At 43.1% G+C, this 15,249-nt stretch overlaps 1 protein-coding gene across 2 annotated transcripts in view; it reads right to left on the bottom strand.

Annotated features, from left to right (window-relative positions):
* Positions 1-11,915, bottom strand: part of LOC139454430 (annulin-like) — a 31,764-nt gene extending 19,849 nt beyond the window's left edge. The window contains exon 1 of one of the 2 annotated variants that reach the window (XM_071236131.1): positions 11,784-11,915. Coding sequence is in view for 1 of the 2 variants with exons in the window: in XM_071236130.1 (XP_071092231.1) it covers positions 798-820 (23 nt within the window). In the remaining variant the exon portion in view is untranslated. Of the gene's footprint in view, positions 1-797; positions 991-11,783 lie in introns of those variants that run through there. The other variant, XM_071236130.1, reaches the window with a different exon arrangement.
* Positions 11,916-15,249: the final 3,334 nt, after the last annotated feature.

The following is a 15,249-nucleotide window of genomic DNA, read 5'->3' as shown; positions in this document are numbered from 1 at the left end:
TTTTCTATATCGCATATAGCGACGTTTCGAGGGTAATTCGTTCACCGCTATCAAGCTGGAGTTCAGTCACTATATGCATTAAACCAGAAGTTGTTATCCATAAAGTTGTACGTTTTCTTAAAAACACTATTGCGGTCAGTGTATACAACGTCAGATGGATGTAAAGCTACTTTGAGCATTATTTCGCATTATCACAGTATATGAGTTTACTGTGGGACGATGGTGACTCATGTATTGCTGTGGTCGATCACACGAAAATAACGCGTACAGGGCAAGAACCATGATCGGAGTAATCGGATATTCGAACACGCGGTCAACTGATCCTGGAACAAATAAGTGAGGTAACACCGCACGGTGAATTGTCTCCCCTTACTAGGCCACCCATGAACTCACTAAAAGGTATTCATTGAAACCGTAGCTGAGTGAACACGCCGATATTTGTAGAATTCATAGCAATGTATTACATACACCATATGTTGGCCATGTCTGTGTTATTATACATATAATTGACAGAATATATATTGATTTACATATACTGTACATTTTGGTCACATATTTACATAGAACAACAAACATTAACGGTAATAATAATGAAACCCGTGACTATACGTGCTCTGGTCATGAGATAAACATTGAAACAAGATTTTTCATTCTACTTAAAAGAAGAAAAGTAACTAGTTTGCAAATCCCTATCTCAGCGAAATTTGTCATAAGTCTAAACTTACATCAACCGTTACCAATTACACATGATGAAGTCAACATCAAATATATCTAAGGTCAAGATAATTCAGCCTCACCTTCGACTGAATAAGTTCCCCATCCTTGTGCGCGCGTTAATCCCACAGTCTCTGATTTGACCACACAGTGTCCTGGTCCTCTTATATCCTCAACAGCCCTGTCGTTAACTGATTGCTCAAACTCGCCGGATACGCTGTCCGAACTGAGCCCGGATGCTGGGACTATACACTTCCTATACTGACAGCCCTGTGTTCTGGTCGGCGATGTGTCCAGGCACCAGGGCTTCCAACGCGACAGCTTGTTTTAACCATGTGTCAATTTACAATTATCCAGGACGGAGTCAGTGTAGGCTTTCACTGTCATGGTGTATGATTATGACTTGAATTTATCCATGTTCACTCAACCAGTACATTCCGCAAAGAGAAATCATGGGGTGCATTGTCCTTAAATGATCCGTACATGGAGGCGCTTGGAGAGTGAACTGTCACATCTTCACCCGGTATTCATTTTCTTGTGTTCTTAAGCCTGTTTTGTTTGTGTGTATGTTTGTTGTTTAACGCCGCACTCAGCAATATTCCAGCTGTATGACTGCGGTCTGTAAATAATCGAGTCTGGACGAGGCAATCCAGTGATTGACATCATGAGCATCGATCCATGCATGGGATACGATGACATGCATCAACCAAGTCCCCGAGCCTGACCACCCGATCCCGTTCGACGCCTCTTACAAGCATAGTCGCTTTTAAGGCAAGCATGGATTGCTAAAGACCTATTCTACCCCGGATCTTCTCGGGTCTTCTTCTTTTTGTATTACTCCAAAGACCATATACCGACATAGTCTCTGATTACCCCTATCTCGACTCTATACATTATATTGGTTTCAATTTAATTATTTCATCGAGAGCGGAAAGTCAATATCGACTTCAGTGTGCAAGATGTGTGATTAAAAGCGAACTATATTTTTTTTAGTAATTGAGCATCCCCTTGTTCAGCCTTGACTTATAACACAACATGGTGTGTACGGTGAGCCTTGACTTATGACTTGGTGTATATGGTGAGCCTTGACTTCTGACATGGTGTATATGGTGAGCCTTGACTTATGACTTGGTGTATATGGTGAGCCTTGACTTATGACTTGGTGTATATGGTGAGCCTTTACTTATGACATGGTGTATATGGTGAGCCTTGACTCATAACATGGCGTATATGGTGAGCCTTGACTTATGACATGGTGTATACGGTGAGCCTTGACTTATGACATAGTGTATACGGTGAGCCTTGACTTATGACACGGTGAATATGGTGAGCCTTGACTTATGACATGGTATATATGGTGAGCCTTGACTTATAACATGGTGTCTATGGTGAGCCTTGACTTATGACACGGTGTATATGGTGAACCTTGACTTATGACATGGTGTATACGTTGAACCTTTACTTATGGCATGGTGTATATGGTGAGCCTTGACTTATGACATGGTGCATATGGTGAGCCTTTACTTATGACATGGTGTATACGGTGAGCCTTGACTTATGACATGGTGTATATGGTGAACCTTTACTTATGACATGGTGTATACGGTGACCCTGTACTTATGACATGGTGTATATGGTGAACCGTTACCTATGGCATGATGTATATGGTGAGCCTTGACTTATGATATGGTGTATATGGTGAGCCTTGACTTATGACTTGGTGTATATGGTGAGCCATGACTTATGACTTGGTGTATACGGTGATCCGTTACTTATGACATGGTGTATGCGGTGAGCCTTGACTTATGACATGATGTATACGGTGAGCCTTGATTTATGACATGGTGTCTATGGTGAGCCTTGACTTATGATATGGTGCATATGGTGAGCCTTTACTTATGACATGGTGTATACGGTGAGCCTTTATTTATGACATGGTGTATATGGTGAGCCTTTACTTATGACATGGTGTATATGGTGAGCCTTGACTTATGACATGGTGTATATGGTGAGCCTTTACTTATGTCATGGTGTATATGGTGAGCCTTTATTTAAGACATGGTGTATATGGTGAGCCTTTACTTATGACATAGTGTATACGGTTAACCTTTACTTATGACATAGTGTATACGGTGGACCTTTACTCATGACAAAGTGTATACGGTGAACCTTTACTTATGACATGGCGTATACGGTGGACCTTTACTTATGACATGGTGTATACGGTGAGCCTTGACTTATGACATGGTGTATATGGTGAACCTTTACTTATGACATGGTGTATACGGTGACCCTGTACTTATGACATGGTGTATATGGTGAACCGTTACCTATGGCATGATGTATATGGTGAGCCTTGACTTATGATATGGTGTATATGGTGAGCCTTGACTTATGACTTGGTGTATATGGTGAGCCATGACTTATGACTTGGTGTATACGGTGATCCGTTACTTATGACATGGTGTATGCGGTGAGCCTTGACTTATGACATGATGTATACGGTGAGCCTTGATTTATGACATGGTGTCTATGGTGAGCCTTGACTTATGATATGGTGCATATGGTGAGCCTTTACTTATGACATGGTGTATACGGTGAGCCTTTATTTATGACATGGTGTATATGGTGAGCCTTTACTTATGACATGGTGTATATGGTGAGCCTTGACTTATGACATGGTGTATATGGTGAGCCTTTACTTATGTCATGGTGTATATGGTGAGCCTTTATTTAAGACATGGTGTATATGGTGAGCCTTTACTTATGACATAGTGTATACGGTTAACCTTTACTTATGACATAGTGTATACGGTGGACCTTTACTCATGACAAAGTGTATACGGTGAACCTTTACTTATGACATGGCGTATACGGTGGACCTTTACTTATGACATGGTGTATACGGTGAACCTTTACTTATGACATGGTGTATGCGGTGGACCTTTTCTTATGGCATTACGATTTAGGTGAGCTTTAACTGATAAAATACGGTGAGGAATATCTTAACACTTTCAGTTAACCGTGTTTGTTCAAAGGTGAGTTTTTCCTGTGGTAAGTTGAATACTGTAAACCTTGTTCTTATAGAACGGTATATACGGTCTATACTGCCTCACTCAAAATTGGCACTTTTCCCTGACATCATCAACGAAATGCAATTACTGCTCACAGTTCAAGTCATTACTAAATGTGGAATCATATATTACTTGTGATATGTCTTCTTACCAACGTAGACTTATAGCCATGTTCCGATGTAATAATTTCAGAATTGCTGTTGAACTGGGGCGTCACAACAACATCCCACATAAGGAACGTGTCTGCACTTTCTGTTTTTCAAAGGGACATAACCATGTAGAAGATGAATTCCATGTTCTTATGATTTGTGACTAGTATTCGAGAGCAAGAAGAAACTCTTTTCCCAAGCGTCTCGTTACCCCTCCCTCTATTGAGAATTTTATAAGACTTATGTCAGCTGAAAACGAACAAATTATAAAAGGCTTAGGTAAATTTCTCTCCCAAGTCATGAACATTGAAAGGAAACACAGTGTGGAACGGTAAATCATGATTAAATCTACTCAGCATGCAAATATATATACAGTATATTTCCATTGTATTATGGGCCGGTGGCCTGTAGTACCGAATACATTTGTCTGTCTGTCTGTCTGTCTGGTATATACGGTAAACCGTACATCTCATCCTCCAAAGTCCATCCTCTCCCCCATCACCATTACCGCTTACACGGGAGCTTAACAACATCACGGACGGACGTCAGGTATTACACCGACATTCACAGGCGTGGTAACTGAGGCATAAATATAACTGGAGCATAGATACCTCGACTGTGATCGCTTGATCCCAAGGAATGTATTTTCAAAGAAATTTCGTTGATATTGCTTTAAGCTATAGTTTGCGGCAAATTGTATGTATTAAATAACGAGTTTTTTTCTAATTAGAACTGTCAGCTTATTAGAATTATATAAGATGCTGAATTGCGTTTTCATACATATGTGACCAGTAATTATATGTGTCTACACTCTCACACAGTGACAAGTATGGTTACGCGAAGTATTTATAGTGGGTAGGTACAAAAGAGAGAGAGAGAGAGAGAGAGAGAGAGAGAGAGAGAGAGAGAGAGAGAGGGAGAGAGAGAGGGGAGAGAGGGAAAGAGAGAGGGAGAGAGAGGAGAGAGAGAGACACACACAGAGCGACACACACAGAGAGACACACACAGAGTGACGGAGAGAGAAAGACAGAGAGAAGGGGAGGAGAGAGAGATAGGGGAGAAAGGGAAAGAGAGGGAAAGAGAGAGGGCGAGAGAGGGGAGAGAGAGGGAGAGAGAGACACACAGAGAGACACACACAGAGAGAAAGACAGAGGAACTCGAAGCTATTCATAGTGACATGGAAGTATTTAGTTGCATGTTATGAATTGAGAGCTAGGCAACAACGAGGACTGCAAGGTAGGCGTGGGTCCTCAGGTGGAATGGCTGTAAGCTGTTGAAGTCTATGTCAGATGTGTTCTTTATGGGGTAATACACACAGCTTACAGCTGTAGTCCTTGAGAAGCCATGGAGAGAAGGGCTTAAGATCATTTGATATAGCACTGATATCTGACAAGCTGTTTCCAATGCATGCAATACACAAAGTCAGTCAACCACAACACACGTTGTGACAGGTGGATCGCGGAGAAAGATAATGATAAAGAATTAGTATTGCTGAAGTTAGTACTGTTTATGGGCTAACCTTGTGATATATTTTGTGTACACTTGTGTGACGGAAAGTACCCCGTGCGTGTGTGCGTTGTCATGTACGCTGGGTTTTGGATTTGGGTTTGAGACGACTTGATCGGTTAAATGTCGCACCGTGAATATGTTTCTAAATGAGTGGCAGTATTATTGTAGCCAAGTAGTTACAGCGTTCGCTCCTCGCGTCGAAGGCCCGGGTTCGATTCCCCACATGGGTACACTGTGTGAAGATCGGATGTGGTGTCCCGCGTCGTTTTATTGCTGGAATGTTGTTAAAACAGAGTAACACCATACTCCCTCCATAACCTTAAGAAATTTCTGCTAAAGCGACAAACACCAAAACTGGCTTAGAATTAACGCGTATCAGACAGGTGGTATATTAAAATGTAAGTTTTTCCTCTTCTTTAAGAACCCTCAAAATTCTTCCCGGATCTGTACCACAACACATACATTCCCTGTATTATGAAGTTGATACAGGATATTCTACTTGTGCAAAAACGCTAACAGAAAAAATGTGAGTGAGTGAGTGAGTGAGTGAGTGAGTGAGTGAGTGAGTGAGTGAGTGAGTGGGTGGGTGGGTGTGCGGGTGAGTGAGTGAGTAATAACTTCTTTTAATACAGTAACTGTAAAGGCGACGTTTCGGTATAGACCGTTGTCAAGCAAGACTGTCACCTTTACAGTATTGAAAGAAGTTGTTATCCATAAAATAATGTCTACTTTGTCACCTGTCTACTTCAAAGTAATGCCCATCAAACAATTCAGTGAGTGAGTTGTGTTTTTCGCCACTTTTCACTGTGTGAGGCGGAGGATTCCTTACCTGGTGTGTCGGTGTGAGATGTCAGTGTATCAGCCACTGAGACAGGAGGACGGCATGCAGGATAATATGTTATCCTATCTACATGTATAGCAAACACACCTGTATTGCGAAGCCTGGGTTTAATGACCTTTGTAATTACTCGTCAGTATACACTTGAACCCGAGACTATGAATAATAATAACTATGTCACAATGGACATTCATCGAATAAAGTTCAGGTTATTAATCTGGGTGGCGATCTGTTTTGTACTTGTAACTAACATAAGCCATTACAATGACTTGGCGATCTGTTTTGTACTTGTAACAAGCATAAGCCATTACAATCACTTGGCGATTTGTTTTGTACTTGTAACAAGCATAAGCCATGATTACAATCACTTCGTATCTGTATCCTCCCCAAATACATGCTCCGCCCCAACCCCATACATTAAAACCAACCGTATCAACACCCACCTAAACTTAACCCCCAATTACAACCTTATAGCCGTACCTGTTTTCACCCGAAATACGTACCCCACCCGAAACCCATACACCCCAACCACCCGTACCTGTATCCACCTTAGGCGTGCCGGAAACGTATGATCCTCACTCCCTCACTCACTTCTCTACCTATCTGTATACACCCATCGCGTTCCTGAAGACTCTTACCATCCCCTCATACATTCCGCCCTTTATCTGCTACTCGATACAAGTAACCATCCGGATGTAAGTCTATACACGTTAATCATGCATAGATATGTAGTTGACATACATGCATTGTGCGTGTACTTGTAATTCAGTTACTCTGGGACCCTGAACACGAGAGTGCGCTGTGATTACAAGGCTGTGTCACAATCAGTCTAAACAGTCAAACATGTCTGTATACAAACTTTGCACTATTTTAATATGAAGGGTGAGATTAGTATGCATCACGCGTTGTCTCATTCAATGCCATCTGATCCCTGCTTTGTCTCAACCGCAGTTGTTACAGCAGTCTGATCCAAGCATTGTCTCAGCTATAGTTATTATAACTGGCTGATCCACGCAATGTCTCAGCTATAGTTATTATAACAGTCTGATCCACGCATTGTCTCAACTATGGTTATTATAACAGTCTGATCCACGCATTGTCTCAACTATGGTTATTATAACAGTCTGATCCACGCACTGTCTCAACTATAGTCATAATAACAGTCTGATCCACGCATTGTCTCAACTATAGTTATTATAACAGTCTGATCCACGCAATGTCTCAACTATAGTTATTATAAAAGTCTGATCCACGCAATGTCTCAACCATAGTCATTATAACAGTGTGATCCACGCAATGTCTCAACCATAGTCATTATAACAGTCTGATCCACGCAATGTCTTAACTATAGTTATTATAACAGTCTGATCCACGCAATGTCTCAGCCATAGTTATTATAACAGTCTGATCGACGCAATGTCTCAGCCATAGTCCTCACTACAGTCTGATCCACGCAAAGACCCAACCATAGTCATTATTGCAGTCTGATCCACGCATTGTCTAAACCATCGTCATTATAACAGCCTGATCCACGCGTTGTCCCAACCATAGTCATTTAAACTGGCTGATCTACGCATTGTCTCAACCAAAGTCATTATAACAGTCTGATCTACGCATTGTCTCAACCAAAGTCATTATAACAGTCTGATCCACGCAATGTCTCAATCACATTCATTATTGCAGTCTGATCCACGCATTGTCTCAACCCCAGTCATTATTGCAGTCTGATCCACGCATTGTCTAAACCATAGTTATTATAACAGTCTGATCCACGCATTGTCTCAATCACAGTCATTATAACAGTCTGATCCACGCAATGTCCCAACCATCGTCATTATAACAGTCTGCTCCACGCAATGTCCCAACCATCGTCATTATTGCAGTCTGATCCACGCAATGTCCCAACCATCGTCATTATAACAGTCTGATCAACGCAATGTCCCAACCATCGTCATTATAACAGTCTGATCCACGCAATGTCTCAACTATAGTCGTTATAACAGTCTGATCCACGCAATGTCTCAACTATAGTTATTATAACAGTCTGATCCACGCATTGTCCCAACCATAGTTATTATTGCAGTCTGATCTACGCATTGTCTCAACCATAGTCATTATAACAGTCTGATCCACGCAATGTCCAAACCATAGTCATTTTAACAGTCTGATCACCGTCGCTTTCTAAATTGACCTCGAATAACCCTGAACACCCCATGGTGGTCTCGGGAACACAATCTATATCGGAATACCTCCCTGTGACGAAACAAACTTCCATAAATCTCCAGCAGACACGCAACGCCCTTATTTGTTTGTTTTACTTGCCTGACCCACTTTGAGTCTAGGGACCCTGGTTGACATTTTTCCGGTCACTAAACGAGTACTTACAGACCCCTGCGACAACAACAGCCAAGGTCACAACTATCTTTATGTTTACTGACGACGAGGATCTTACTGGTGTTGCGGGAGGTGTTTATTCCTGCTCTTAGTGTGTTGTTGATTAATTATTCAGTTATACGTGTTGCTTTTGTACTACATAATATAAACTAAGCGGCAAAAGAAATTATAGGTTGGCAATTTGTAATTTTCCTAAAAACAGCGATAACTAGTGGAAAGTGGGTATTGGGAATATGACTGCCCAGGAACAGGTACCAAATAACACCTCACCCGAACGCACCATCACAAAAAAAATGGTGAAACAGGTTTCCCGCCTAGGACATAAACTGCACGTTCGTCTGCAGGGTATAACCACACGTGGTGAAAGCATACAAATGAAATGCCACGACTGTCACAGGAGCAGAGAGAGAGAGTCATCGGTATGGCCGAAATGGGAGCAACACAGGTCCAAATTGCCAGAAGGTTTGGTTGTACACCATTGACAGTAGCCAGGCTGATTCAAGGTACAGGCACACAGGGAGGACACAGGACAGGCCTAGAACCGGACGACCCCGAGTGACATCACCACTGGAAGACGGTCCGATACAGGGACATTCATCTGCGAAACAGATTCGTAAAGGCGACGGCGACGGCAGCAACAGCGTTGGGATATCCCATTAGCCAACGTACAGTACTACGACGACTTCGTGCTGCTGGAATCCGAGCGTATCGTCCTTTCCGAGGAATGGTACTGACTGCTCAACATCGACGCCTGAGACTGCGATGGGCGAGGCAGGTTCGACGCTGGCAAGTGAGAAATTGGCGTCGAGTGCTGTTTACTGATGAAAGTCGGTTTAACTTGTTTCGAAATGACGGCAGAGAACGAGTTTATCGACGCAGAGGGGAACGTTTGGCTCCGGCGTGTATTCGAGAGGTCCATCCATTCGGCGGGGAAGGTGTCATGGTGTGGGGCGTTATTTGTGGAGATCAGAAGACTGATTTGGTGATTGTAAAGGGAAACCTGAACGCTGTGCAGTACAGAGACCAAGTGTTGCAGCCAGTTGTGCTTCCGTTCTTACAAAACCAACAGCAGGGGACATTGTTTCAACACGACAATGCCAGGCCCCATACTGCAAGACTGACTCGGAACTTTATAAACAAGCAGAACGTTGACGTTTTGCCCTGGCCTGCCCACTCACCCGATATGAATCCTATTGAACATCTGTGGGACCATCTTCACAGACTGATTAGAGCACGCCACCAGCCTCCCGTCAACAGACAAGAATTGCAGCAGGCCCTGAGAGACGAGTGGCAACGGATTCCAGTCCACGTCATCAGAAGACTGCCGTCATCGATGAGGCGGCGTATCACAGCATGCATTGAGGCAGCTGAAGGTCATACACCCTATTGAAGGCAACTGTGTCGACAATGCACTTGTAGTGTGTCTGACAATTTTTTGGTGACATTTCAGAAAACTTTAAAAATGAAATTTCTTACCCAACCATTGTTTATCTTGAGCTTACATTACCTGTGATTGCACAATTTCATTCAAACTGTGGTTGATCAATCATTTGTTACTCCTCCCTAGATTATATTATAATTTACAACAAAACCTCTTCATGGTATTTTTTTATCGATCATGGAACTCGACCTATACTTTCTTTTGCCGCCCAGTTTATATATATCGTCGTCGTGTAAGGTACATGTTCAATAGAAAATTCACTGTGAAGCCTTTAACTGCTTTTGAAATTGATAGAAAGTTGATAGAATACGAATACAATGCTACTATAATGCTTTTGAAATTGACCGCACGTATTTAACCGTAGTTATGTGATTCAATTTCTTTTCAATGTGTTACGTTCATATCCCCCCTCGCCTGGTGACAAGTGTCAACAAATAGACGCCCGACAATACCACTAAATGTCAAACATACATTCAACACGATAAACCCATGCGATTAACATAAAACATGAATACATGACGCTTTGTGTATGGACAACAACTTCAACTTTTCGCAACGATGTTTCAGAGAAACGGAATACTGAATAAGCGTACAGTTTAAATAGAGTTTGGATTTCAATAGTTTCTGAAAGATTCCACTTTTTCCAGTTACTAATGTTGGTATGGAAAGTCTTCGTTTATTGCCGGGAAGTATAGTGGTCGGGAATTTTTATGAAATGTGAAAGAAAAACAGCGAACAGAGATTGACATTCACCTCCGAAAAGGCACTATGGAATATCTTACACGCCAACGGTAAAAGTCCCACCATGCTCACCCCAAACCCTTGGGGATGGGGGCACGGGTGGCACAGTCGACTAAGGCGCCGCAATTCGCTGTGCAGAGTTGCGTCCCTTGCGCACGCCAGAAACCTATGATTGTGGGTTCGAATCCCGGTTCGCCCCGATTATGTTCCTAGGTTTGTCACCATACCCGTGGTCGTGGGTTTTATTGAAGTGGTAAACGTCTGAGACCTGCATCACTTCGGGCTTTCCTCCCACATTAAGCTGACACGTCGTGATATGACTGGAATACTGTTAAAAGCGGCGTTAAACCCAACTCACTCACTCACACTCATCCTTGGGGATGTGTGTATGAGATCTCATGCAACTGTCTCATGAGACAAATCTGTTGGAGAGACTTCACGCCCCATAGCCATGAGAAAGAAAGAACACAATACATTTGTTGAAAAATCTGACATGAAATCTTCCCTTTCGGAACATCTCATCGTTAATCCTGAAAGGTCGTTACAAAATAATAAAAAAGTTGTTAAAAATAAAGGGCCATTTATTCATGTTCTTCTAACTTCTAATGTGTTTTCGATAACATGAATACCTGTGTTAAACGATAGGATCACAGATGAGTCGATAAACACCATAGTCTGGTTCGGTGTCGTTGTTTCGTCCTTATGCGCACGCATATTAAACTGAGAGACTGTCTTTCCACAAGAGTACCAGTTTTCAACCACTGAGGTGCGCGGTGTTATGTGACAAACCAATGTTTGCTACGGTGCTACTTTTATATTTAAAGTAAGTTAACCCGAAACACTATTATTGCAACTGTGCGAACCATGTATAGCTACATAAGTACCCGGTTCCATACTATAACGGTAAAAATCAATAACGTTACCTGTGTCTCTGGCGTTACGTGGTCAGCGGGTATGAGAACGTCTGACACCTGTTTTCACCTGTACCACCTGTGTTTACAGGACATTAAGGAGGTCCAGCGTTAGCACGCTCAATAGCCAGTCTATAACACCCAACAGTCTCCCCGGTATGTAAACAAAATAAACAAGTAAACAATCTGCCGTCTCCATGTCCATTATAAGAACTTTATTCTGATTGGATAGTTGTATCATTACTGTACCGTCATCGATTGGCGTTTATCCTGACAGAATAAAGAAGCCTTGTTGTGTGTAGTGATCTGCTCTGCTCGATGGCACATGCTCGATCAATATGTGTGTTCAAGCAGGGCGTCAGTACTCAGGGTATTTGCGTGGTGGGCCTTAGGAACGAGGGCGTCTCTTATCACAGAAGGCTTTATACGAGACACATTGCACTGGTCTCTCTTTCGACATGACAATGATAGAGTGAACGTCCCAGCATGATGTGTCGGAATTTGGTAGATTATGGACGGGTGGTTTGGGGGGTAAGTGGGTCGGGTGAATTCGAGATGGTTGTGTGGAATGTATGGTGAGGATGGGTGAATCAGGTACGACTGAAAGCGGCGGAATTAGTTTCCAGAAGTAAACACCTGTCGACGAATGACAGTAAAATGTGCTTGCATGCGTGTGTGTTCGTGCGTGCCTACGCCTGTGTGTGTGTGTGTGTGTGCGTGTGTGTGTGCGTGCGTACGTGCGTGTGCGTGTGTCCGTGCGTGCATGTGCCCGTGTGTGTGTATAGGGGAGGAGTGAGATGGCTTAACATTTTATATGGGTCGGGTGCTGTACTCCCTACTAAACAGGATATTATCAATATGCATATTGGGTTGACTGTCACGAGCATTGTACTGTAGCAATTGTATTGCAATAGGTGAGGTGAGGTGAAATGGGGTTTAATGTGCACTTATATAGCGACGTGTGTTTTGGGCTGCTTGTACTAGTACGGACTAATGCCGGTTTTAAAGTGCCAGCCCACTGAAATACCATGCCAGACCATATCATAACATGAATACGCCACTCAGACACAGTATACTCCGAGCAAACCAGGCCTTGTCACGCCCCGTAATGCCGAGAGCCAGGCAGGGTAACAACAAGTGCCATCTTTTAACGTCTTTTTGGTATGACGCGGCCGGGGATCGAAGTCCGAACCTTTCGGTCTCCGGGTGGACGCTCTACCAGTAGACCACGGAGGCTGCCAGTATTGCAATATGTGTAAACACAGACTTATTGTACGGGAGGCCCAGTGGCCAATGGCGATGCGTTTTTCAGGGACGCCAAAAAAAATTTGATTGTGGGTTCGAATCCCCTGTTTGCCCCGATTTTGTCCCTAGGTTTCTCAGCACCATATCAAAGTGGATACCTGCATCACGTCGAACTTTCTACAATTAGCCGTGATGTGACTGGAATAATGTTCATAGCGGCGTTGGGGCGGTCGGGTAGCCTAGTGGTTAAAGCGTTCGCTCGCCACGCCGAAAACCCGGGTTCGATTCCCGACATGAGTACAATGTGTGAAGTTCATTTCTGGTGTCCCCCGCCGTGATATTGCTGGAATATTGCTAAAAGCGGCGTAAAACCATACTCACTCACTCAAAGCGGCGTTAAAACAAACTCAGTCACTAACATTATTTCAACATTCCGTGTTCATGCCACCGTTACAATACATTACAGACGGATATAATAATCCAGCTTATATAGTGATCTACTGATAGGGTTCAGATCAGTATTCACACAGCACTACTGAAGCCCCGCTATAGATGAAGTATGATTAGCTGTAGGCTAACATTCTCTGGGGACAACTCAGTCGAAAATACTGCATCTGCGATCAATGTGTTTCCTTATACAGAGTAACAGTTTCAATAGACAAAGTACATGTTTCCCGAACCAAATCGATGTAGCTTAGATGACGGACTGGGAGCAATCTAAGGCAATCAGTAAACTATATTTACACTCAAGTTATTAAAGTTGGGTGTTTATTGACAATTCTGGTAATCAATGCATCATTTCTTTGCTCGTCCTTTTCATGGTTTGTACAACCTACGTATATATTGTCTCTTGTCATGCCCTGGTGTATAGATCTGTCCTATCTCCTGGTGGTGCTGTTCTGCCTTTAACCAATGCATGTGTATCTGTCAGTGAGCGACCGCCTCCGTGGTCTAATGGTAGAGCGTCCGCCCGGAGAGCGGAAGGTCCTGGGTTCGATCCCCAGCCGCGTCATACCAAAAGACGTTAAAAGATGCTACTTGTTGTTAGCCTGCCTGGAGCTCGGCTCGGCCTGGGGCTAAAACAAGGACTGGTCGGCTCGGAGTATACTGTATACTGTATACTGTGTCTGAGTGGGGTATTCATTTTAAACTGCGGCATGGTATCTCAGTGTGAGAGCACTAGAAACTTGCAGCAGTCCGGACTAGTACAAGCAGCCACACACACACACACACACACACACACACACACACACACATACACGTGCATTCACGTCGCTATATAAGTGCAATAATCTTGGACGCGACGTTAAACCCCATTTCACCTCAACTCACCTGTCAGTGAGCGAATTGTTTAACGCCGCAGCAATATGATACGAAAAGGGCTAAACAAAATATACACCGGTGTTTGGTCGTGGCCAAACATGCAACAAACATGAGATGGTTCTTCGATGGTGAGGTATTTGATACGGGTATCAATGTTGGTTTTGGACCTTAAGAGTGCAGTGTTTTGGTGACAATACAATAGTCAAGTGTCTACTTGTTTATTTCAATCCATCCTGAAAATTAATCGCATCTGGACCAGTAAAGTCAGCAAATGGTTTTATGAATTACGAGCAACGAGTGACCACCCTATCCGACGCCTATTCCTAGGACAGGTAGGGCTGAGGGTCTATGCCACTCGGAGCGATCAAGCGGTCGTAAATGTAGTACTGGTCCCACAGCAACAGTGAGTGAGTGAGTGAGTTGGGTTTAACGCCGCTTTTAACAGTATTCCAGTTATATCGCGGCGTGTCAGCTTTATGTGGGAGGAAAGCCCGAAGTGATGGAGGTCCACGTTTACCACTTCGGTGAAACCCACGAGCACGGGTATGGTGCGGACAAACCTAGAAACATAATCGGGGCGAACCAGGATTCGAACCCACAATCATAGGTTTCTGGCGTGCCCATGGGACTGCGAAGTGAATCCAGTCGTCTAGGCCAACCGACAGTGATGTTGTGGAATACTTATAAATGCTGCGTAAATCCATGCTAACTCACGCACACACGCACTCATGAAATAGTATTTCATCACTAAATATAGATTACCATGTCATTTATTAATTCATCTTAATTCTATTGCATACTTCTAAGAGAACATGACGACCACAGGTGCATAACACAAAGACACAACGACACCCCGACACAATGAACTATGTAAATATAACACAATACCTGTTCTACTAAACATTTTATT

This window comes from Haliotis cracherodii, unplaced genomic scaffold (assembly GCF_022045235.1).
Source record: "Haliotis cracherodii isolate W230 unplaced genomic scaffold, xgHalCrac1.p SCAF_10, whole genome shotgun sequence".
In the NCBI taxonomy this organism is placed as follows: domain Eukaryota; kingdom Metazoa; phylum Mollusca; class Gastropoda; order Lepetellida; family Haliotidae; genus Haliotis; species Haliotis cracherodii.
The sequence above is the reverse complement of the archived record's forward strand: the minus strand, read 5'-3'. Positions and strand labels throughout refer to the sequence as shown.